The following is a 26,043-nucleotide window of genomic DNA, read 5'->3' as shown; positions in this document are numbered from 1 at the left end:
TTGTGAAAATTGTGAACAAGAACCAAAGCAGAAAGATTTGAAAAATTAACAATTTGGCCAGAAAACTACGAGTATATTTGGGGCTAAGGAAGGTTGGTTGTTAAAACAATACAGCCACGAAAGACATGCTAAATACTTTAAACAGAGACTATAGGAAAGATAGCTTGAGGGCATCTCAGGAATTGGCAAGACCACTCCCACTTTAGGATTTAGGGTATAAAAGTAAAAAATTTCTTGAGAAGAGTTCAGTGGGATGTCCTGCTTGCATAGGCACCTCAGAAGTTGTTTCACCATGCTTAGCCACCCAGGCACTCAAAGGCTGCTGGAGGCTTGATTACTTCTTGAGATGGGCGCAGACCTTGGCATCAAAACACCAGGTGCTAGTTCTGCAGAAATGCAGAATGTTGGAATTAGGGGATCATGGATGCTTCCACTGATATTTCAAAGGAAGGCCTGGGAGGCCAGGCAAAGTGCAGCTTGTAGTTCCTGTGGGCAGCCCCTGACAGCGGGATGCATGGTGACATGAGAAGGAAGCCAAAGCTGTGTTGGAGACCCCCAAGATTAAGAAATGCCAGTACTGTGGACCTTTTTCCAAGGAAAGCTGCAATGAATGAGTATAGACAAGCCAACAGAAAGAAAGGCCATGTGGGCTGAAACCAGCAAGGCTACAGGGGTAGAGCCGCACAAGCCTTTTTTGGAGAAAACATCATGCCATATGCTCCAGATAGTTTATCCAGCTGGATTTCAGTCTTTCCTTGGTACCATCCCTTTTTTTCTGTGCCCCTGTTTCTTCCTTTTGGAATGGAAATGTTTACTTTGTGCTTTAATGTACTGGATATATATATATATAAACTTGCTTTTGATTTTAAAGGGGCTCACAACTGAGAGTTTGCCTTGAGTATCAGAAGAGACTTTATATGTGGACTTTTGGGCAATCCAGGAACTATTAAGACTATAGGGGCTATTGGAAATGAACTAAATGTATTTTGCATGTGAGATAATCCTGAGCTTTTGGGGGCTAGGGGCAGATTGTTATGGTTGAGATATGAGGTGTCCCCAAGTAGATCATGTGTGAGATAGTGCAAGAAAGTTTAGAGGTGAAATGATCAGGTTATGAGAGCCTTAACCTAATTAATGTATTAATCCTCTGATAGGGATTAACTGGGTGGTAACTATAGGTAGGTAGGTCGGATGTGGCTGGAGGAAATGTGTCATTGGGGGCATGCCTTTGGGTTTATATTCTGTCCTGGTGAGGAGAGCTCCCTCTGTTTGCTGGTGTCATATCCTGAGCTACTTTCATATACCACATTCTTCTGCCATATGTTCTGATTCATTTTGGGCCTCAAACAATGGAGTTGGCTATCTATGGACTAAGACCTCTGAAACCATGTGCTCTAAATTTTTCTTCTAAAATTGTTCTTGTCAGATCTTTTGGTCACAGCAGTGAAAAATCTTACTAAAACATCTATTTATTCAAGCCAGAAAACTTATGTCACCTGTAATAACCAAAAAGTTGTTGCAAATTCCTTTTATTTTACTTCCTTAAGACCTCTATATTCTGCCTCTATCTCTTGATTCCAATTGCTGGCAATTTTAGATTGAGCCCATTTTATCTCTCATCTGCTTGTTTTATTGCCTCCCTTTCCCATCCATTCACAGTAGCTACTGAAGACGTTTCTCCAATGCAAATCAGAGTATGCTGCTCTTCTCATAAAGCTTTTTCTTGGCTCTTTGTTATTGTCATGGTAATGTTCTTTTGCATGGCACAATAATTTTAATTCTCATTGCCTCTGTAACCACTGCAATTCTTCAGAACTTCTTTTGGTTTCTGAAATTTATTTTTCTCTTTTTCTTACCTCCATATTTTTGAACCCATGGTTCATGCAAGAACCACCCATCCTCCCTTCTTTGCTGTGGTAATTCTTTCTTTCATAGCCTCTTCTTGCCCCGTTTTTTTTCCTCAAAGCTAAGTTTTGTGTTTTTCCAAGTTTCGAAGTATCTTGTAACCATCCCCCTCTAATTACCAAACACTATTTTGATTTTTTTGTGTATGTGTTTTGCCCACTAGACTTGAGGTAGTTGTGTGGAACACAGTGACAACCATCATTTTATAACTTCATATTTAGTTGGTTCATTCAGATTAAAAATAGATTTATGATTATAAAAAGGAAGAGTACCTTCCCAAGATAGTTAATTTATTCTGCTACAATCAATGGGAGAGTGTGAAAAAGTGCATTAATGAGTAAAAATCTGGGTAATAAACCATTATGAGATATTTTAATAGTTAATGCCAACAATTTGGTACTCTTCTGAGAAGCAAAATGTCTTTTGTTCAATTATGTAATTTCTATTCCTATGTGTGGTGGCTTGAACTCTTTTCTGGTACAAAGAATGAAAAGTAAAGAGATGCAAATATATAAAAATGTGAAATTAATTTATTGAAACTAAGGGAAATCAGGAAAAAAATTGAACCAAATTGTTTTAAGGGTCACTAATTTATCTTCTTAGTAACATAAAATAATCTATCCTGAAAATCTTTTTACTTAGTGGAAATCACCGAAAATTTTTTGATTTCTTCACACATTTTTTGAATTTATAGAGGTTCCTGAAGATTCCATCAAGGAAGCCAGAGAATTGGGCATAGTGACACATGCTTATAAGCAACTCGGGAGGCTGAGTCAGGAGGATTGCAAATTCAAAGTCAACCTTAGCCACTTAGTGAGACCCTCAGCAGGTTAGCAAGAACTTGTCTCAAAATAAAAAAAATAAAAAGGGCTGGGAATGTAGCTCAGTAGTAAAGTGCCTTGGATTCAATTCCTAGTACCACAAATAAAAATAATAAAAGGAAAGAAAAGAAAGAAAGCCAGAAAAATAATTTATTTGCCTTCAACACATAGAGTCTTCACTTTGTGTGGCACAATATGGACAAATATATTGGTTACTGTATTCAATTAAAGAACAGCCATACTGCTTTAATTATCATGATATATTAAATAATTAGTTGCATAAAATAACAAACATCTTTGCTAGCTCCTTAGTCCACAAATCACTATTTAAATAAGAGATTTGCATCGTGACCAGGGACTAATCATGTCCTTTCTTTCACAATCTATTGCCAGTTGGCCACCGTGTGTCTGTTATTCCATTTATGCACAGACAGCAAAGTGTATAGTTGTGTTACTTCCTTTTCTTTCAGTGATAAATCCACATAACATTTTGTAAAAATGTGTCATCAAAAGTTAATTGACTGACAAAGATGAAGCTATAGTAAGAGCATGAAAATTGATAATTTTTGGAATGAAATTCATATTGCACATAAATGGAGTTGTAGAAGAAATGGCTGATGAGGAACATGTAACACTGCCACTATTCAAGAGACCCTAGAGGCACAGTCAGAGGAAGTTTTTAAAGGAAGAATTATCAACATTAATGTCATAAAAAGTGTGAAAACCATGTAGGGAAAGCAATGCCAGCAAAAACTTTTATATTAAAGGGACGTAGCAGCTTTTTTACAAAAATGAAAGTACAAAGTCCAAAACGATAGAGAGTGATCCAAATTTAGAAGGGAGTATGACAACCAAAACATAGAAAAAATGCTCATTCTGTAAGTTACATGATGAAAGGAGAAAGCAAATACTGTTTCAGCTACTCATTGATAATTTAACAAATTAAATGCTTTAATTCTAAAGTTTTATAGTGTTTGAGGTAAATATTAATGTTACTACTTTTTACTTTTTTCTATGTTTATAATCAGAAATAAAGGGGTTTTAAGTATTTTGACAACAATTTAGGCCTATGAAACAATCATAGGTTTTCCTACTGATTATTAAATATTAAATGTTAAAGTATTTTTGCATAGATTGAATTTGCACACTCATATTTATGGCTCTATACTACCAAAACAAGAAAGGCTTTTGTTAAATAGCTCAGATATTTTCAGGACTACATAAAGACAGGATTTTACATTTATTTAGCATTTTTTCAACCAACAAAGCATTTTAAAAGCTAATAAGGGAGTTAGCTACCCTATATGTAAGATATCTGGCTTTTAGCATGATACAATGTTTTGTTACTTGTCTCTGGATCAGGATCTACTAAACCAATAATTGTGGTGACTTAGATTTCTGTGATTGTTCTCTACAATATGAGGAGGGCAGGGAAGATGATAATATCTGAATTTACTGATGCAGGAAAATGAGGAAAGAATAATCTTTTAACAAATGGTTTGAACAATTGCATGTTTTTATACTAAAAATTAACTTTGATCCTTACCTTAAACCTTCTATAAAAATTTACTCAAAATGGATCATAGACAAAAATATAAAAACTTCTGGAAGAAAATTTAAGAAAAAAATTATAGCTTCATTGAGTTTTGCAAAGTTTTTCCTAATAGGCATGAAAGTTTTACTTTTAAAGTGCTAATTAAGATAAAACAAGATTCTTTGTATATGCCCTTATCCAATTCATCTGGTATCCATATAAGAAACTGACTATAAAACACAAAGAGATACTAGGAATTCAAAAGCACAGAGAAAAGACCATGTGAGGGTACAGCAAGAAAGTAGCTATCTGCCAGCCACAAAGAGTGACCTCAGAAGAAATCAAACCTGCTGCCACCTTTATCTTAGACTTTTAGTATTCCAGAACTATGAGAATAAATTTGCCTTATTTAAGCCACCCAGTTGATGGCATTTTATCGTACCATAACTAGAATACAAATAGCACTATGTGCTTCAATGTATATAAAATTTTAGCTAATCTGCATTGACATAAAGTATATGAGTGGTTGCCTTGTGACAGGATTGGAGTAAGAAGGCTAGATTATAATATGAGATTTTTTTTGTAGTGATGGAAATATTCAATTATCTTTATTGTTGTGGTGAGTTCATGGGTGTACATGTATGACAATTATACCTCATTAAACTGTTAAAAAGTTGATTTGGAACTGAGTGCAAAAGGTATATTACACTTTTATAAATACTTTGTACAGTTTTCTACTATAGTTTAGATAGCTGGAAAAGCATTAGCTTTTTAAGACAGAGATTAAACCAGCATTTATACCTTAGTGTGGACACTGTATGTTTATTTCTACTACTAGCACTAGTAATATTAATAATAATAGCAGTATAGCAATGGTAGTAATAAAGTTACTACTATTTTCTCTTACTGATATAAGTCCATCATATGATGTTGCTACTGTTGATATCCTTGTTTTACAAAAAGGCTAAAAAAGATTAAGTAAATTTTCTGTTGTCACATTGCAAATAGAAGACAGAGCTGGGATTCAAACTGAAGCTTAATGACCACTCTATCTTAGCATTTATCTTATTTCTTTTTCCAGACCATTCATAAGCTTTCCTGAATGATATATTTCCTTTTCCAGGAAATAATTTTTATCATTAAAAATGATAGATACTCCATCACTTTTTATTTAGGTATTTTGCCAGATGTGTTGCTCTGTTAATTTCATTTTTTTCTTTCTTAATTTAAGATCTCCATCCTAATTCATTAAAACTTCATAATAGTTTGGTTAGGTAGGTTATAAGCAATTGGGTTTAAATAATCTCAAACTATACCTTCTGCAAAAGTGTCTTCTCTTATCCTTATAAACGAATGTTAATTTTAGGATTCTGGGATTTCATTCCTTTTCTCTAAGTTTTCTTTGAGTGTTATTTCACTGACCCTAACTTCCTGGGTTTTAGATGAGAAATATGCTGGTCATATAACTCTTTTTCTTTTTTTTTTTACCTTAGAATTCAGGAATGTTGTCTGAGAACCTGTTAGTAGGTATTTCTTTAGCTGTAAGAAGCTTTTCATTTGTTAGTAATGGCTCTTTCTCAATGTTTCTTGTCCCTTTTTCTGGAGCTCTTATGATTTGTAGAGTTGTACATGTATGACATGTACATGTATGATTTGTACATGTATGACAATTATACCCCAATAAACTGTTAAAAAGTTGATTTGGTTTTTATCTTTCTTCTGATTATTTTTACCTCTGTAGTTTTTTTTAATATGTGCTTTCTTTTTTCCTGTTTATGTGCTTTTTATCTTCTTGTTTCTTTCTTTCACTTGTATTATAGGGAATTTATTTAGTTTCAATAAAGACTTTCCTCCTTCATCTTGTCTACTAAAATTTTAGTTTTGTAATGGTTAATTTTATGTATCAAATTGGATAGGCATGGTATCCAAATAATTTGGTCAAATACTACCTAGATGTAGCTATGAAGACATTTTTTAAAAGTATTTTAGATCAGTAGACTTTGAGCAAAGTGGATTATTCCCTACAATGTGATCCTCATCCAATCAGCTGAAGGCATTGAGAGGGGAAAAAACAGGACTGAAGTCCACTGAGCAAGAAGTATTTCTCCCTCCAAATGGCCTTTGGATGCAAGGCTGCACATCAACTTTTCTCTCCAGATTTTGGATTTGCCAGCCCTGTCAATCACATGATCCAGTTCCCTTCAAACAAATCTCTCTTGCTGTATGTATAAACAGCTTATTGATTCTATTTCTCTATTTATAGAGTTTCATATTAAGAATGGTTCTAGAAGAACACAATCTTAAGCATTAGTTTCATATAAATTGGTCTCTAATCTGATAATATTTAAAGGTATTATTGACTTTACTAATAGTAAATAGAATCCTGATAATGCATGGTATGATATGGCAATGGAAATACATTGTTTACTCTTATTCAAATGTTTACTTGTAGGAATCAAGGTTCTGAGTGACTATTTGATAAGTTAGAACATTTTTATTAAACTAATGAGTAGAATGAGATTGGCTAGTTATTCCTAACTGTACTATACAAAATAGGAAAAGAAAAAGATGGTCTCTGGAATTCCTTTGCCAGCTCATATTGCACACAAATAATCTGCGGGTTTTATCTGGTCCCAAAGAAGCTATTTATGTCCTGTAATCATAAAGCTGAGATTGCTGAAAACCAAACTCAGCATCTCATCCTGCAGATGGCTGAATTACAATGCAAACTGAATTCCCAACCTTGCAGGTGTCTGCTGTTAAAGTGAGTGCACTGACTGAGAAGGAATGGGATCCTGAAAATTGGGTTGGGGACTTATGAGAAGAGCCTGATGAAGCTGGGCACATCAAGCCCTTTGACTCTAATGAGGCTTCTTTGCCGGTAGATGCACCCTTCCCACCACAGGTCTAAGGAGATTAACCCTACTTTGCCTGTGGAAACTTTTATGACCTCCTCCAAGATTGTTGCCTTGCAAGACAAAATTGATTCTCAGGACTCCAGACAACCACCTCTTCATTGCTTATAGATCTATAACTGGACTTAAGTAGACCCTGAAAAGTAATGTGAAAAGTGTGACTCATAAGGAGGTATACTCTACTCCAAAGGAGCTATGTAATTTTTCCAATTTATACATACAGAAATTAGGGGAATATTTGTGGGAATAGAGATTGAGGGTGTGGACAAAGATAGAAGGGACATAAAGTTGGGTCAGGCTGAATTTATTTTCTGAGTCCACTAAGAAGAGATTCTGAATTTAGTGTTGTAGTAGTTTAGAGGATTAGAAAGGATTCTAACAGTTTATTTGGTTGGTGGTCTACTTTAATTGAGTTCTAAATACCAGTACATCCTAATATAAAACAGAGGAAGGTGTCCAAAGGCTCAGAGAGATAGGAATGTTAGAGTGGATTTATCATGGAAGACATGCTTCACCTACTGTAGGAGGGCCTAGAGGACATAGCTTTCTCATTACTGTGAGAAATGTATTTGTAAGGCAAATTCTGCTATTACTCTTCTCTGTAGGTCAGAAATCACAGTAGAAATTGATGCCACTGCATTGGGAAACCTAAATACAGTGGGTATAATTGGATTACAGACAGAATTACAGACCCTTAATCATTTCCCAGACTTGAGCCAGGACTCATTTAATGAATTGGAGGTCAGGATAGGTCTGTAAGGAGAGATGCCAGTATGTTATCAAAATTATACTGTTAACCTTTCTTCCAACCTCTGAAAGGGACATATAACCTTTTACTAAGGTGACTGCATTGGGAAAACGCAAATGATTAGACCTTTTGGAGACTACTGAACTGACACTAATTCCGGGAGACCTAACACATTACTGTGATCTCTCAGTCACAATAGGGTATTATGGAAATCTGTGTTCAATGATGTTTTAGTTTAGGTTCATTTCACAGTGGATTCAGTAGGACTTTGAATTCATATTTTGGTTATTTCATGATATATAATCTAAGTATTTGTTCTCTGACCTGTGGAGTGAGGGCTATTATAGTGGGAAAGACTTTTATAGTGAAAGAGTAAATTAAAACAATAGTGTATTTCTAGAAAGGTTGTAGATATTAGTGTCACCATCAAGGACCTAAAGGGTAAAGTGGTGGTGATTTCTACCACATCCCAATTTAACCCCACCCATTAGGCCTATACTAAAAACAGATGAATTTTGGAGATTGACAATGGGTTACTATACGCCTTCTCAGATAGTGACTCTGGTTGCAGCTGACATACCAGTTGTAGTCTCATTGCTTTTAAAAATTGGCATTATCCTCTTATATCTGGTATGATCTGTCAAGTGCCCTTACCTGCATAGTAGTAAAGAGCATCAGAAATAGTTTGCTTTCAGCTAGAAAAGTCACAATTCACATTTACCATCACATTTGTATGTTAGAGGGTGGGAAGTAAATCCAACTGAAATCCAAAGATCTTATACCTCAGTGAAGTTTCTAGGGATGCACTTGTGTAGGAAATGTTGAGATAATCCCTTCTTAGGTGAATGATTTTATTGGTGAATTGCTATATCTGGCTTTTACAATGAAAAGGGAGATTAACCCTACTTTGCCTGTGGAAACTTTTATGACCTCCTCCAAGATTGTTGCCTTGCAAGACAAAATTGATTCTCAGGACTCCAGACAACCACCTCTCTGGGCAAAAAACACAAAGATATTTATGTCTTCTGTGAATGCAAAAGTAAGAGAACTTTAATAATCAAGTGTGGTATTTGTTCTGTGGGTATTGATAGTCAGACTGTTTCCCTAGCCACCCTGTCATTGGACAATGGACTTACAAAGCAGGCTTGTCAGCAGGGATGAAGGTTATATATGCACTCAGCAATGTGTAGTTCCATTCACCAAGGCCAACCTGGCTATAGCCACTGCTGAGTTCTCATCTGCCAGCAACAGAGACCAACACTGAGTCTCCAGTATGCCACCATTCCCAGGGGTGATCAGCCATAGTGGCAGTTTGATTACAATGGGCTGCTTTTATTATGGAAGAAACAGTGCTTTTTTGCTTATTAAATAGAAAATTACTCTGGATATATATTTGTCTTCCCTGCACACAGTGCTTCAGTGCTTCTGGCAAATTTACCATCCATAGACCTACAAAATACCTTACATGATATTCCACACAGATTGCTTCTGGTTAGGGAACACATATTTTGGCAAATGGTTTGTAGCAGTGGGTTCATGCTCATGAAATTCACTAGTGTTATATCCCCCACTGTCTTTCAGCTAGCTTGATAGAATGTTGTCCTTTTGAAGACTCAATCACAGTGCCATATTTATGGAAATACCTTGCTGGAGTGGGCTGTATTCCCCAGGAAGCTGAATATGCCCCCAGATTAGTACAGTGCTGTTTCTGTCATAACTAGTATTCAGGAATCAAGGAGTGGACACAGGAGTGGCACCACTCACCATTATCCTTAGTGATCCATCCATTAGCACAATTTTTGTTTCATATCTCTGTGATCTTACACTCTGCTGACCTAGAATCTTAGAAACTCTCTTCATTAATGTTGCCTGACACTCAGTGAGGTCTTTCTTTCTGCATACTTGAGTGAGTCTTCCTTGAGAGTTAGAAAAGAGTGGAATTATTTTGAGACTGTGGATTCTAAAAGAATTGCTGCACAACATGGAACAAACTACTAAGAGTAGGTTCTTTCAAGAATGATAATAGCTCTTCTTCAAAGGATTGTTTGAAATTTATAAGGTGATATGTATAGCATAACTTCCTACTCAGACCCACTCAGCATGTTTGTACTATATTCTGTTTAGGGGACTTTTCTATGATCAGTTGGGTTATTTCCCACTGTGTCTTATAAAATTTTGTTTCTGAAATTTCTTTTATATATCCCCTTTGTTTGCTTGATGTCCTTTTAGCATATTAGTCATTATTGTCATCTTTATCACTTTTTTCTTCAAGTAAATTTTCTAAATTTCTTAATTTGTTTGCTGTTCAAATATAACTTATAAGCTTGAGTTATCATGTTTTTATCTAAAAGCAAGATTTTAATATTTTAGATTGTTTAATTTCAAACATATAATCTCCCTTTTTAAAATTATAAAAATGCATTCATACTATGAGTACATACTCTCTATTTGGATGATAAAATAACTACAGGTATTTTGATTTAATACTTGCCAGACTTCTCATTACATATGCATCATGCATGCATACACATACACATATACATATACACTATGATAAAAGATTTTATATAATGTTGTTACCTGCTATATGATATAATGTAACATTTGTTATTAAACATAGATGTATTTTATCCTTTTAAATAATAAGATAATGTACTCTTGAATTTCATTTGAAAAATAGTAACTTTTTTGAAAGAAGATTATTTACAGTGATTTCATATAATGGTCTCTTTTTAAAAATACTGTCTATCCAGCAATTGTTTTTCCTATATATACATATTTATAAAAGAAGGATTCTGTGTGTTATGTTGCAGTTTGAGAATAGTTCTGTCAGAAATCATGTTAAGTCCCTGTTCAGTTATTGTTGTCATTGCAATATTTGCTAGATCAATAGTCCACATCATTCTGAGGTGATTAATGAAAGCTCTGCATATAAGGAAGGGGCTTTGGTATTATGTACATTTCTGCTTCTGTGCTGGAGCAGTAGTGGAATAAGAACTCCAAGTGTCTATGTCAAGTGAAGGAAGAGCTCTTGGGACAATGAAGTTTTATTAATGGGCCAAGCAACTAGGTTTTTACTTTCATATTTCCTATAAAAGACATGTTAGACAAGTCCCATGTTACTTGGAGCAAATGCTACAACATCCTTTTGCCACAAAAAGCTTTGATTAGCATGTTACTTTACCAGTTGAAGACTGAGGATGAATATAAAAGCTGGCTGCCTTTAGTGGAGGGCACAGTGGAATTCCATTAATCCTGTGATTATCTTAAGTCACCTGTCATATTTTCTGGCTCCTGCTGCTCTAGATTTTCAGGCTTCCCAGATTTGTAGAAGAATGTCATTCATTTACTGCTTCAGAGGGCTCCTCCTTTGCTGTGTTCAATTGCAAGCTAGTATATATTTTCTTTGGTCTGATCCTATCTTTACTATATCTAAGAGGAGTTTTTCAAAGTGTCTAGATGCTGTAGACATTCTTCTTTGTATATTAAAAACTTAAAAAATAAAACTCCACTAATTGTATGTTTCTTAGGTCATGCCAGTGTGTTTTATGGGGTAAAGAAAACTTATGAACTCAACCCTTTTGAGAAGAATCTTCTAGGCCATCTTCTCTGTTGGTTGAAGAGATACATGTGTGAAATGCTTTCATGAAGTCTAGGTGTATTGCATCTCCCATTTTTCCTTTATTTACCAAATGTTTCTCTTTCTGTGATAGATGATTCAACACGTGTTCCTCTTGGAGAAAGCATGGACTACATCAATGCTAGTTATATTAGAATAGTCAATCATGGAGAAGAGAATTTTTATATTGCTACCCAAGGACCACTGCCACACACTACAAATGACTTCTGGCAAATGGTTTTGGAAAATAATTCTGATGTTATTGCCATGATAACCAGAGATGTGGAGGATGGAGTTACGAAATGCCACAATTACTGGCCCATTTCACTGAAGACGCCTTTGGAGTTGAAACACCTTCGTATCTTCCAGGAGAAATACCAGATACTTAAATATTTCATCATTCGAATATTTCAAATTGTGGAGAAGTCTGTAAGTTTTTAAAAATAAATATGAAGTGTATGTTGTACTATACTACATAAGCAGCTATATTAGGACTAAAAATTAGGATTAAGATGTAATATAGACTGAATAAATACTTTGATAAGTAACCTTTTACTTCCCTTTTATAGAAGAAACTAACTACCATCACTTTTACTTCTGTATTAACCAAACTTTGAAAAGAAAAGAAAGTTTGAGAGGTGGGATGGAGAGAGTGAGTATTAGAAGTTGTCTGATCCTGGATATTCTTTGGCTGCTTCTGCTGAATGTGGCAGATATGTATTGAGTCCTTGAAGTGCTAACCACCTTGCCAGGCACTACTGATACTTATTAAATAGCACAAGATTAATATACTCACTAATTCTTGAATTATTATCTTCAGTGGTAATATCGAGATCTGTATGGAGGGTCAGAAAGAAGTGCTTAGATTTTCTTGAGGTTTAAGGGAAGATTTACTGGAGGAGGTGACATCTGGATGGAGAATTACCCATGATAAAGATAGAGGAAATAAATGACTCACATATAAAACTGCATGAGATGTGTATGTAGAAATATAAATAGTTAAGTATTTCTGTAATGTAAGAGTTCAGTTTCAGGAAATAATGAAAGATAAAATGAAGAGATAGAAAGTAAGCAGGGACTATCCATCTAAAGCATGAAATGTCTTTTTTCACCAAAAGAGTATGAACTTTGTAATAAAAAAACAGTTGGGAGACATTGAAGAATTTTAGTGAGTTGTATGGTCAAATAATGCAGTTGAGTTGAATTGGTAGACTTAAGTGATTTACGACTTGTGGCTTATAAATGATAAAAGGAAGGATTAGAAGTTAGATTGTTCAACATTGTAGACTGACTATTTAAGTTTAAATTTCTATAAAATGACCAATTCAGTTCCTCATTTGCAGTAGTTACATTTCTAGTGCTTATTAGTCATGTTACTAGTAGCTACTATATGGGGCAGCACAGAAGTAGAACATTTGCATTGTTATAGAATGTTCTGTTAAGAAACAATGGTATTGGGCTGGGGATGTGGCTCAAGCCGTAATGCGCTCACCTGGCATGCACGGGGCTCTGGGTTTGATCCTCAGCACCTCATAAAAAATAAAGATGTTGTATCCACCGAAAACTAAAAAAAAAAATAAATAAATATTAAAAAATTCTCTCTCTCTCTCTCTCTCTCTCTCTCTCTTTTAAAAAATTAAAGAAACAATGGTGTAGAGTAATTCATGCTTTAATAGATTTGGAAAATAGAAATGGAATGGAGAAAGTGGTAAGTTACATTACTCAAATTGGTTGGACTAACAGGTTAGTGATGGTGTGTTCATCAGGAGTGAAAAGAAGTTGGAGTTGAACAGGAATCTTGAAAAGAACTGTTGAGATTTGGAGTCATCACCAAATAAGTTGATTGAAACAGAGACAATGACCAAGAAAGGGTTGATAATGAGTGATGCTAGTGGGTGGACCCATAAATTTGCACAAGCAACAAAACATGCAACTGTGTGATTATTTTCTTCTTAGCTGCATAACTTTGGGATCCCTGAACACAGACTATAGGACTAATTCAGGGTGGAATGCTATCTAGTACATGTGGGAAGATTCAAAGAATCAAAGAATTGACAGTTTGGTAAGAGATAATTCAGATAATACACTGTGAAGTGTAAGTTGCTTAGTGATATATGAGGGTTAATAAACAAGGAGTAAATGGAGGACATGAAGACCTCCATTTGGTCATTCAACATTGGAGTTGAAGTGGAGCATATTGAGATAGTAGTGTAGGAGCTTCTGGCCACAACTTGATGTTGGAATTGTAGAACTGCAAATGTTCTATACCAGACATTGTAGTTTTGGTGGTCATCAATGGGAGTAGAAGAAAGGAAGTGGTCTCCCCTGAAAGACAGAAATAAAAATATTGTGAGGTTATTGTGTTTGTTGTGAAGTTTAGAAATGAATTTACTCTGAATGATGATAGAAGTTATAGAAGGGATAAGATTAGGATTTTCAGTGAATGTGCAAGATTGTGAAATTAAGTCACTGGGTGATAACAATGAGAAGATAAAGCCAATATGTGTTAATCTCAAAAGGAAAAGCATTTTATACAAGGAGAAGGAATAAGGAATTGAGAAAAGAAGTGGACAGTAAGAATTGTTGTAAACACTTTTCCAACTTTCCTGGGTATAGAAGAGAGACACAGTCTTTATTCTTGGAACTTTTATAGTCTAGTGAGGAAGACACTAACAAATCAGTTCCAAATGGTGTATGTGCTTAGAGAAGATAGATCAAAATTCCATTGGGTATATATGCCAATTTTTTTTATCCATTCATCTACTGAAGGGCATCTAGGTTGGCTCCACAGTTTAGCTATTGTGAATTGTGCTGCTATAAACATTGATGTGGCTGTGTCTCTGTAGTATGCTGTTTTTAAGTCCTTTGGGTATAGACAGAGGAGAGGGATAGCTGGGTCAGATGGTGATTCCATTCCCAAATTTCCTTAGGAATCTCCATATTGCTTTCCATAATGGCTGTACTAATTTGCAGTCCCACCAGCAAAGTTGGAGTATACATTTCCCCCCACATCCTTGCCAACACTTATTGTTGTTTGTCTTCATAATTGCTGCCATTCTGACTGGAGTGAGATAATATATTAGAGTAGTTTTGATTTGCATTTTTATAATTGCTAGAGATGATGAACATTGTTTCATATATTTGTTGATTGATTGTATATCCGTTTCTGAGAAGTGTCTCTTCAGATCCTTGGCCCATTTATTGATTGGGTTATTTGGTTTTTGTTGTTGTTGTTGTTGCTTAGCTTTTTGAGTTCTTTATATACCCTAGAGATTAGTGCTCTATCTGATGTGTGAGGGGTAAAAATTTGCTCCCAGGATGTAGGCTCTCTGTTCACCTCACAGATTATTTCTTTTGCTGAGAAGAAACTTTTTAGTTTGAATCCATCCTATTTATTGATTCTTGGTTTTAATTATTAAACTCTAGGAGTCTTATTAAGGAAGTTGGGGCCTAATCCCACATGATGAAGATTAGGGCCTACTTTTTCTTCTATTAGATACAGAGTCTCTGGTTTAATTCCTAGGTCCTTGATCCACTTTGAGTTGAGTTTTGTGCATGGTGAGAGATAGGGGTTTAATTTCATTTTGTTGCATATGGATTTCCAGTTTTCCCAGCACCATTTGTTGAAAAGGCTATCTTTTCTCCAGTGCATGTTTTTGGCACCTTTGTCTAATATAGGATGATTGTAGTTTTGTGGTTTAGTCACTGTGTCCTCTATTCTGTACCATTGGTCTACTGGTCTGTTTTGGTGCCAATACCATGGTGTTTTTGTTACTATTGCTCTGTAGTATAGTTTCAGATCTGGTGTAGTGATGCTACCTGCTTCACTCTTCCTGCTAAGAATTGCTTTAGCTATTCTGAGTCTCTTATTTTTCCAGATGAATTTTATGATTGCCTTTTCTATTTCTATGAGGAATGCCATTGGGATTTTGATCAGAATTGCATTAAATATGTATAGTTTTTTTGGTAGTATAGTCACTTCTGCCTATCCAAGAGCAAGGTAGATCTTTCCATCTTCTAAGGTCTTCTTTGATTTCTTTCTTTAGGGTCCTGTAGTTTTCAAAGATTGCACTATATATGTTTAATAAGAATTTAAATGCACCTCTTTCGTTGATTCCCAAGTATTTTATTTCATTTTTTGAGGTTATTGTAAAGGGGTAGTTTTTCTCATTTCCTTCTTAGAGGATTTGTCACTGATATACAGAAATGCCTTTGATTTATGGGAGTTAATTTTAAATTCTGCTACTTTGCTGAATTCATTTACTAGTTCTAGAAGTTTTCTGGTGGAGCTTTTTGGTTCTTCTAGGTATAGAATCATATCGTCAGCAAATAGTGCTATTTTAAGTTCTTCTTTTTCTATACATATCCCTTTAATTTCTTTTGTCTAATTGCTCTGGCCAGTGTTTCAAAAACTATGTTGAATAGAAGTGGTGAAAGAGGGCATCCCTCTTCACAGTTTTTAGAGGGAATGCTGTGGTGAGCCGCTTCTGCCGTTTCTGCAGATTATGGTCGCCATTTCAAGATGGCGCTGGCTCCGCTGTGGTCTGTGACAAACAACTTCTTATCTGGGAAAGTTGGCACATGATTTTTCACCACCCTGTGAGAAAGTTCCACGCGGCAGCTTTGCATTGGGGCTTGGGATGCTTTATTAAGGCTGGGAGGGGCACCCGAGAGGAAGAAGAAGAAATATCCAGGGACCTGAATAAACTGTTGAAAGAAGATTCTCGAGTTGCGTATTCCTTGCGGGCAAGGGGTCGCGACAAGTGGCGCCGAGACCCGGGAACCAGAACTTTCAACAGTCAGGGGTGGTGCACCGGTTAGTCCCAGGTAAGTGGGATCCGCGATCAAAGCGGGGTTAGTCCCAGGTAAGTGGGATCCGCGATCAAAGCGGGGTTAGTCCCTAGTAAGTGGGATCCGCGACCAAAGCGGGACAGCTCCTCTGTAATGAAAGAGAGAGCCTTACATTTTATTGCAGCTGCACTGTGTACTTTCGCTTTCTTTTTTTTGTGCTTTCTTTGTTGTTGTGTCATGGGTGCCGCATCTTCAAGTCCGCTTCTCCTGGCCCTAGATGGCCTGTTACGTTCCAAGGGACTGGAAGTGAAACATAGTACTTTACAGAGATTTTTACAGAAGATAGATATCGCTGCACCGTGGTTTGCATTTTCGGGCAGCCTTACTGTGCCTAGTTGGGATAAATTAGGCAAAGATCTTGACTTTGCTTCTGAGCAGGGCATATTAGAGGGTGGGGTGATACCCCTTTGGAAAATGGTCCGTGGTTGCCTTACAGATGGTAAATGCCAGGAAGCTGTGAGTGAGGGTCAAGCTATTCTTGAGCAACTGCATGAGGAAAAATCTGAAGGATCATGTAGTGGAGTGGCAGAGAGTATTAAAAGTAACAGTAGTGAGAAGGCAAAAGAGCCTGAAGATAAAAATAGGAGAAGGCTCTACCCAGACTTGACCGAATTAAAAACGCCTGAGAACACAAGCGACTCAGAGAGTTCTGAGGACCTTGATATATTGTTACAACAACTACATAAGATAAAAATGAAAAAGAAGAAAAAGGAGACACAGGGCACGCAGGCCTACTGTAAGAAGGGGAAGGGAGTTAACATTGGTCAACAAAACTCTGAGGAGGAGGAGGTAGAATATCTAGAAGAAGATATGGTGCCGATTGCCCCACCTCCGTATGTGGGGGGAGCCAAGGTTCCGGGAGATCTTTTCATGCACAAGTTTGGAGGACAGTTAATACAGATATGGGACTTGCATACCCTGTATTTCAGGACAATAACAGGGGAAGATATCATGAGCCTTTAGACTTTAAGATAATTAAAACCTTGGCAGAATCTGTCCGCACTTATGGCATAGATGCCGCTTTCACTCTCACTCAGGTGGAGGGACTTACTAGATTTTGCATGACTCCCTCAGATTGGGCTAGTCTAGTCCGCACTTGTGTTTCCCCAGGGAAATATTAGGAGTCCAAAGTTGGCTGTTTAATGTTTCTGGAAGTACCCAAGACTCGGAGCGAGGTAGGAGGCTTAAAATTTCTGCAAATAATTCACAATTATCTAATGCTACATTACCCTCCGCAGCAGTCTGTCTCCAATCTCCGTTCCTGTTTCTTTTGGCTAATGTTACATTACAGGGGATGCTTAATTGTTCTAATATTACCTGTTATTTGTCTGAGTGTTGGAATGGCTCCTGGACTACGGCAATGGTTATGAAAATTCCAACTTTTGTCCCGATCCCGGTTACTGCAGATCCAGAGTCATTTCCTATTGTTGAACTACTTAGAGCCCATAGAGATTTTGGAATTAGGGCAGCTATAGTGACAGCTGTGGCAGTGTCTGCTGCTGCAGCAGTTACAGCTGGAGTAGCCATGGCCAGCCAGGTTCAAACTGCTGCCACTATTAATCAGTTTATTCAACAAACATCCACCATACTTGAATCTCAAAGTAAAATTAATCAACACATTTTATCTGGGATTCTGGCTGCTAATCAAAGGATAGATCTGCTTCAAGCTCAAGTTGAGGAATTGTCTGACCTAGTACATTTGGGTTGTGTTGATCAACGTGCACATTTATGTATAACCTCTGTCAGATTTTATGATTCCAGAAATGCCTCCCACATCATCGGGGAGTATCCATCCGGAACCTGGTCCATGGAAGCAGAAAACATGATCCAGTCTCAACTAACCCAGATAGCTGTCTTGAACAGTACCCGTGTCGATCCTGTGACTTTGGGTCAATTCACCGATTGGATATCTTCTGCTTTTTCCTTCTTCAAAGAGTGGGTGGGAGTAGGCATTTTTGGTGCAATGTGTTGCTTCGGTGTTGTACTTTGTTTGTGGCTTCTCTGTCGCCTTAAAACTCGCCATGCACAAGAAAAGGCTATGATCATACAAGCTCTTGCAGCTTTAGAAAATGGCAACTCGCCTCAAGTCTGGCTTGCGCATCTTAAGCAGTAAACCTTTGTCATGGTCGTTACACCCCAAGTTATTATAACATTGCACTGGGATCGACATGACTTTCCTTGTTATTCTCTTAGTGTTGGAAAGCCCTTGCACTCTGCCGGTCTTACTGCCATTGCACGCAGATGGGTTTCCACACTAGTGCTTTTCTATCGCCTTGAAGTCCGTGCCTTTCTTTCAGGGTGCTGTCAACTTGTTTGTCATTATAAACAGCCACAGTTCAGCCTCAGCTATCCCCCTTCGTCCACCATCGTCACGATACAGGATGCGAGGCAAGGCACTGCACTTGAGTGATCCTTGAAGAGGACCTCAAGGAGAGCATGTCCTATTGCATGCGGGTTAGACGCGTTCACGCCCCGCCCCACGAAAAAAGGCGTCGGCTGATATGGCCTCAGATCTGGGGAAGGGCCCTCCTTGGGACTGAGCCATACTATGCAGCCACTTCTGCACAGTGGGATAGGACCTCTACTCTCGCCTGTATTGTTTTAATAAAACAGAAAAGGGGGAACTGTGGTGAGCCGCTTCTGCCGTTTCTGCAGATTATGGTCGCCATTACAAGATGGCGCTGGCTCCGCTGTGGTCTGTGACAAACAATTTCTTATCTGGGAAAGTTGGCACATGATTTTTCACCACCCTGTGAGAAAGTTCCACGCGGCAGCTTTGCATTGGGGCTTGGGATGCTTTATTAAGGCTGGGAGGGGCACCCGAGAGGAAGAAGAAGAAATATCCAGGGACCTGAATAAACTGTTGAAAGAAGATTCTCAAGTTGCGTATTCCTTGCGGGCAAGGGGTCGCGACAGAATGCCTTTAATTTTTCTCAATGTAGAATGATGTTGTCCTGAGGCTTAGCGTAGATAGCCTTTAAGATGTTGAGATATGTTCCTGTTATCCCTGAATTTAGTCTTTGTTCTCTAGTTTTTAACATGTAAAGGTGCTGTATTTTGTCAAATGCATTTTCTGCATCTATTGAGATGATCATATGATTCTTATATTTGAGTCTATTGATGTCATGAATTACATTTATTAATTTCTGAATGTTGAACCAACCTTGCATCCCTGGGATGAATCCCACTTGATCATGGTACAAGATCTTTTTGATATATTTTTTCGAATTTTACTCAGCAATAAAAGAGAATAAAATCATGGCATTTGCAGGTAAATGGATGGCATTGGAGATGATAATGCTCAGTGAAGTTAGCTAATCCCCCAAAAACAAATGTCAAGTGTTTTCTCTGATATAAGGAGGCTGATTCATAGTGGAGTAGGGAGGGGAAGCATGGGAGGAATAGACAAACTTTAGATAGGGCAGAGGGATGGGAAGGAAAAAGAGGGGGCAGGAGGTTAGCAAGGATGGTGGAATGTGATAGACATCATTACCCAAAGTACATGCATGAAGACACAAATTGATGTCAACATACTTTATATACAACCAGAGATATGAAAGATTGTGCTGTATATGTTTAATAAGAATTGTAATGCATTCTGCTGTCATTTATTTTTTTCAAAAAATCAATAAAAAAATAAACTAGTACCTCAAAGAGAGAGAGAGAGAGAGAGAGAGAGAGAGAGAGAGAGAGAGAGAGAGAGAATATCAAGTGGGAGGCACAGAGTAATAGTCCATTGCAAGGATTTAAATGCTAAGGATATCCTATGAAGCCCTGGCAAGGGGGCCAATGCTGGTGGCCTTTAAGTTGAGGCCCATGGTCGGACAGTCTGCATCAGGAGTTCCATCTACATGGCATTGGATCAGGAAATTAGTGAGGTCCACCTTTGTGCAAGTTCTCAATAGTCAGTGGTACAGGAAAGATCTGATAATAGCAACTCTCAATTTGGTGCCTTCACAAGATTTTGAAGTATTGTTTACATCGTTCAGTTTCATACACCAATGATTCAAATGAGTTTTCTATTCAGTATTAAGTTAAAAGTTGTTTTAAATATCATCTCCTCTCACTGTCATTTCCAGATCTCAAGTTATTTCTGCCACTGTCAAGTGTTATGTAATACAGAACATATTAATAGCCAAAGTGACTTGGAGGTTTTCTAGATTTATGATTTCAGGTATAAAACTATATTAAATACGTTAATATAGAACATATAACACAGCATTCTTATTATAGTTAGGTTTATCTAGAGAAAGATAACCAACAGGATTTATATGTTTATGGAAAGAGAAAGAAGAGGGAAAAAATATTACTTTTAAGTAATTGGCTTGCATGATTGTGGAGGATTGACACATCTACATAATGGGACAGTAGACTGGAGACCCAGGAAAGAATTCCAGTTTGAGTCCAAAAGCAGTCTGCTGGTAGAATTCCTCTTGTTCATGGGAATTTAGTCTTTGTTCTCTTAATGTCTTCAGCTGACTGAGTGAAGCCTACCCATGTTCTAGAGAGTAATCTGCTTTACTCAAAGTCCACTGATTTAAATTATAATATACTATAATACAAAAATATCTTCACAGAAATATCTAGAATAATGTTTGACCAAATATCCAGGTACTGTGACTCAGCCAAGTAGACATGAAAATTAACCATCCCAAATTAGAAGAGGGGTCTGAACATATTAGGGTAAACCAAAGAGGAGGAAAATGGGCTGGGGCTGGGGCTCAGTGGCAGAGCACTTGCCTTACATGTGTGAGGCACTGGGTTTAATCCTCAGCATCACATAAAAATAAACAAATAAAATGAAGGCATGCTGTTCATCTACAACTACCAAAAAAAAAAAAAAAGGCGGGGGGAGGGGAGAGAAACCCATTCTGAATTTTCCAAGAGGGACCCTGGTGAGGTAAGACAGTGTTCCCACACTGGGGAAAGAGTGATGATTCCTTTGGATTGAATATGGTAAACTCCAAGTGTCAATCTTGAGAAGAATTTCATGAGTATACTTCAAGGGTGCTAAGAACAATAGTTGGGACTACAGTCTGCTCTCATGTTCATAAACAACCTGACAATATCACTAGAGGAGTTTGGTTAGGCCCCTGTCAGTTTTTATATTTAGTAATATAAAAGCTAAACTAGATTGCCTTTTATGGTTATATTCCTAATGTATTGGCATATCTTTTACCCTAAATATTTTGAAATCTTGATTTTTCTGCAACCTCATGCAGAATAAAAATAGTGAATTAGGGTTCAGGAGGCCTATGTTAAAGTCCCAATTTAAACATATGGGTCTTGTGACCTAGTATACACCTCCAAATCCCCCTAATCCTAATCTGTAAAAACAAAGGATAAAGTAGGGCTGACTCACAGGAATGTTGTGAAGATTAAATGGATTATTTCTTGGGAAGCCCTTGGTAAGCTCAATTTGTGTTGACTGTTAATATTCTTATTTTCATTGTTTTATTGTGTTCTCCTTTGTAAAATTGAGAAAAAATTCAAACCTGGCAACTTTCAGAATTTTTATAAATCAAGATTAGGTTTGAGTTCTCTTTGAAAGTTCTATATAATATTAGTATAATATGGTATGTCCACTATTATAATGATTGTATTATTATTGGTATATTAGAAATTGAAATTAAATCTCTTGTATAAGAAATCAATAAATCTCTCTCTCTCTCTCTCTCTCTCTCTCTCTCTCTGACAGACAGGAACTAGCCACTCTGTAAAACACTTGCAGTTCACTAACTGGCCAGACCATGGCACTCCTACTTCAGCAGATGATTTCATAAAATATGTTCGTTATGTAAGGAAGAGCCACCTTACAGGACCTATAGTGGTTCATTGCAGTGCTGGTGTAGGCCGAACAGGGGTATTCATATGTGTGGATGCTGTGTTCTGTGCTATTGAAAAGAACTTTTCAGTAAGTATGTGAATCAAACAGATAAAACAATGCTGTTTATGTAACACTACTTTTAACAGCCTGATAATATTGGAAGACTAATATTTGGCCTTCAGGAGCAACTTACAAATTGAAAGTACATGAGATTTGGATACCTGCTTCTCACCTAACTTACTGCAGGTTCCGGGCGGAGGTGTGTGATTGTGAGGATCTAAGAAATAATATAAATCAATCACTTAGGAATAGTGTCTGAAAATATAGTAGATACACAGTTAATATGAGTTTATCTTCTTTTTTCTTTCCTCTGTAATCCACCATGGTTTTTTAGTATCTAGTATCTTGTAAATGAACTATGCCTGTTTTTAGTACATTTGAACACACTGAAAAAAATATAGACTTCGGAGCTAATGAGAGGTCCCTAGGTTTGACTGTCAATTTTACCACATCAGATTTTGGTGACTTTGTGTAACTTGCTCATTCTCTCTCAAACTCAGTACACTTATATAAAATAAGGGCAATAATATTGTTGGGTTTTAGTCAAGCATTAACAATCCTTTAATTTTCTCCTAAATTTGTAACTAGTAAGAGATAGATACCAGGATCTAATATATGGTGATTAAACTGTTATTGCCTTAACTGATTGGGAATGTGACTTGAGATCTGAGGCTAAAAGGGCTTACTTACTGAACTGTATTCCTATGCTGGAGGAGTGAGGAGAGGTAGACATCTGTTTCTCATTACCTATTTACTGAGCAAACACTAGGGGGAAAGTGGCTGATAGAATGATCACAAGAAATGTGAAAGTGCATACCTCAGCCATAAGGAAAAAGGTTTCTAAACATCTGCCCTGGCAAGCATATTCTGTAAAGTTACGTTTTTGTCAGAACCAGCGTCAAATCCCTGCCCTCTCAGACTTTGCAAAGTCATACTCTAACAGTGAAAGGTCTCCTTGGTAGCAGAAAAATGGCTGTTGTGGTTCCAGCACTCATTCTCAGATAATATCAAATAAGGAGTAAAAATCTAATTCCAATTATTCCTTGGAGGATGGAGGAACATCTGTTTTTCAGAAGTTCAGGCCAAAATCTCCTAGTATGTCCCTTTTCTGACTGAAAATTAGCTTCTTTTATGAAGTAATAACAGAGAGATGTAGTGGTCCATCTACCTCAGTTCATATGGTTGAGAATGAAAGAAATATAGTTTCCCAAAGCAAACTCAGAGTATCATTACCAAAAAGGACATAGACCCAGGCATATGGTACATACCTGTAATTCTAGCTACTTGGGAGGATCACAAGTTTGAGGCCAGCCTGAGCAATTTATCAAGTCTCTGTCTCGAAATAAAAAAGGGCTCAGTGTAAAGTGTGTTTGGGTTCAATCCCTAGTACTAAAAGAAAAGAAAATAATATATTACGAGGCGGTCAAAAAATGAAAATGTCCTAAAAATGCTAATATTAGCAGAGTCTGTTATCTTATTTCTATAATTAATATTTTATACTTTTAGTAGAAAATACTTTAGCATGTTTCTTATTTATATATTATCCATTGTAATTTCTTAATTTTGTATTTACCCTTATTTTGTGTCCCTTGTGGCAACTGGAAAAGCTATAAATATTATCTTTCATCATCAAGTCTAAGTAGGGATCATTGCTTCCACTCCACATTATAGCTTCTTTAAACTTTAAAACTTAAAATGTATCTTATAATTAATCTCATGTCATTTACTTGTTAGTATTTTTCTTAGTGATATATAAAATAATGGTGCATCTTACAATTAAAGATTCTCTGATCTGATGAAATATATAATGGTTCAAAAATAGGAAATCCATTTATTGTTTCTTTATTGACTTTCCATAGATCATGGAGCTGTTACTTAACATAAATGTTCTTACTGATACCCTCCTCTACTCTCCTCAGAAATTTTATTCATCAGAGCATGTTTGTTATCTGCAGCAAGTTTAGTATGTAAAAATTAGGAGTAAGCGTTTAGAAACTTTCAAAGCAGTTTAAGATATTGATGTGACATCCAAGATTGTGATTAGTGTGTTAGATATGTATTAATCTAATGTTCTGTTGATATAATAGAATACCTTAGACACAGGGTATTTTGTAAAACAAAGGCTTATTATATAAAAGTTCATTTTGTATCATACTTCTGGAACCAGAAACGTTCCAGATCAGACAGTGCATCTTGCAAGGGTCTTGTATTGCTTTAACTCATGGTGGAAATAGTAAGAGAAGCAAGTGTGTACAGAAGAGAATAAACATGAGGGGTGGCCTGTCCAGTGGTAACTAATCCAGTCCCATGAAAGCATGAATTTAATCAAAGTTATTAATCTATTCTCTCTCTCTCTCTCTTTTTTTTTTTTTTGTACCAGAGATTGAACCCAGGGTGCTTAATCATTGAGCAATATCCCCAGCCCATTGTTTTATTTTTTGAGAAAGGGTCTTGCTAAGTTGCTACAACCTTACTAAATTGATGTAACTGGCTTTGAACTTAGAATCTTCCTGCCTCAGCCTCCTGAGATGCTGGGATTACAGGTGTGTGCCATTGCACGTAGCACAAACTAGTTCTTGACTTGCGGGATTTCAGATATTCTCAGCAGAACTTTTCCCTTATTTAACCATCTTCGGCATGCAATAATAATTGTTAATTTTCAGCTAACATAGAGAATGATCATGTAATAAGGAGAATAATCCCAAATTTAACACATTGCCCTATATATAATATATATAATAAAAATTTGTAGTATGGCACTAAGCACACTTTAGTTCATCTGGCAGGTGTTGGTTTTTGCTTTTGTTTTTTTGTTAGCAAGAATCTTTTTGAAGCAGCCTATTGATTTTTCTTCTGGCACAAATTTCTTCATCTGTGTAACTACCTCAACCAACTACATTTTTTTGGTTATTTCATCTTTCCTATCATAATATCATACTACACAAAAAGCGATCTTCAAGTCACTCAAATTTGTTGAAAATATAGTGCTTTGAATTTTTATACAGTTTTAAGCTAGTAGAGTTTATCTGTAATCAAGCTGAGAAAAAATCAGTATATGTTCATGTCACACATATACTGAAAGAATCACTATGTTATCCATATCAGTGACTTCAGAAAATTTCAATAGTAAATACTTTTCTACTTATTTTTGTTCCATAAGTTGATACCACTCCCTATCATTAGCCAGTCCCCAAATTTATCTAACTCTGTGATATAATAAGAAAATGATATCTTTTTGCCAGGCTTTCCAAGAAAACATCTTTCAAATAGTCTCTCACCATTGTTTTGACAAATGTGTGTGTGTATATTAATCTTAGCAATTCAAATTATTCCTTTATATAGAGTCTCTAGAACATTAATATGTATGAAACATTCACCATCAGCTTCTGTTAGCTTTTTATCTAATATTCTATAAAATAATTCTTTGTCTTTGGATTCGTTTTTAGTTATTATTATAAATGACAAGTAAGGCTGGATGTGGTGACACACACTTATAATACCAGCTACTCAGGAGGCTGAGGCAAGAGGATTGCAAATTCAAGGCCAGCCTCAGCAACTTACTGAGACCCTTAGTAATTGAGTGTGACCCTGTCTCAAAAAAAAAAAAATAGGACTAGGGATGTCACTCAGTGGTATAGCACCCTGGTCTGCTCAATCACCAGTACCTAAATAAATAAATAATAAAAACGAATAAAAAGTACAAGTAAATTAATGATTATTTTGTGAAATAGTATCGTTATAGTCAGTATATCTTTGCAAATAA

At 36.5% G+C, this 26,043-nt stretch overlaps 1 protein-coding gene across 1 annotated transcript in view; it reads left to right on the top strand.

Moving 5' to 3' along the window:
- The window catches only part of Ptpn20 (protein tyrosine phosphatase non-receptor type 20), a 77,528-nt gene that overhangs the window by 46,485 nt on the left and 5,000 nt on the right, over window positions 1–26,043 (top strand). The window contains exons 8-9 of the mRNA XM_046446773.1: window positions 11,637–11,971; window positions 22,092–22,307. Of these exons, the coding sequence (XP_046302729.1) occupies window positions 11,637–11,971; window positions 22,092–22,307 (551 nt within the window). The remainder of the gene's footprint in view (window positions 1–11,636; window positions 11,972–22,091; window positions 22,308–26,043) is intronic.

The sequence above is a fragment of the Marmota monax genome, unplaced genomic scaffold, assembly GCF_021218885.2.
Source record: "Marmota monax isolate L192 unplaced genomic scaffold, Marmota_monax_Labrador192_F-V1.1 WCK01_AAM20220418_F8-fsc00207, whole genome shotgun sequence".
NCBI lineage: Eukaryota > Metazoa > Chordata > Mammalia > Rodentia > Sciuridae > Marmota > Marmota monax.
Note: the sequence above shows the minus strand (reverse complement) of the source record. Positions and strands in the feature narration are given on the sequence as shown.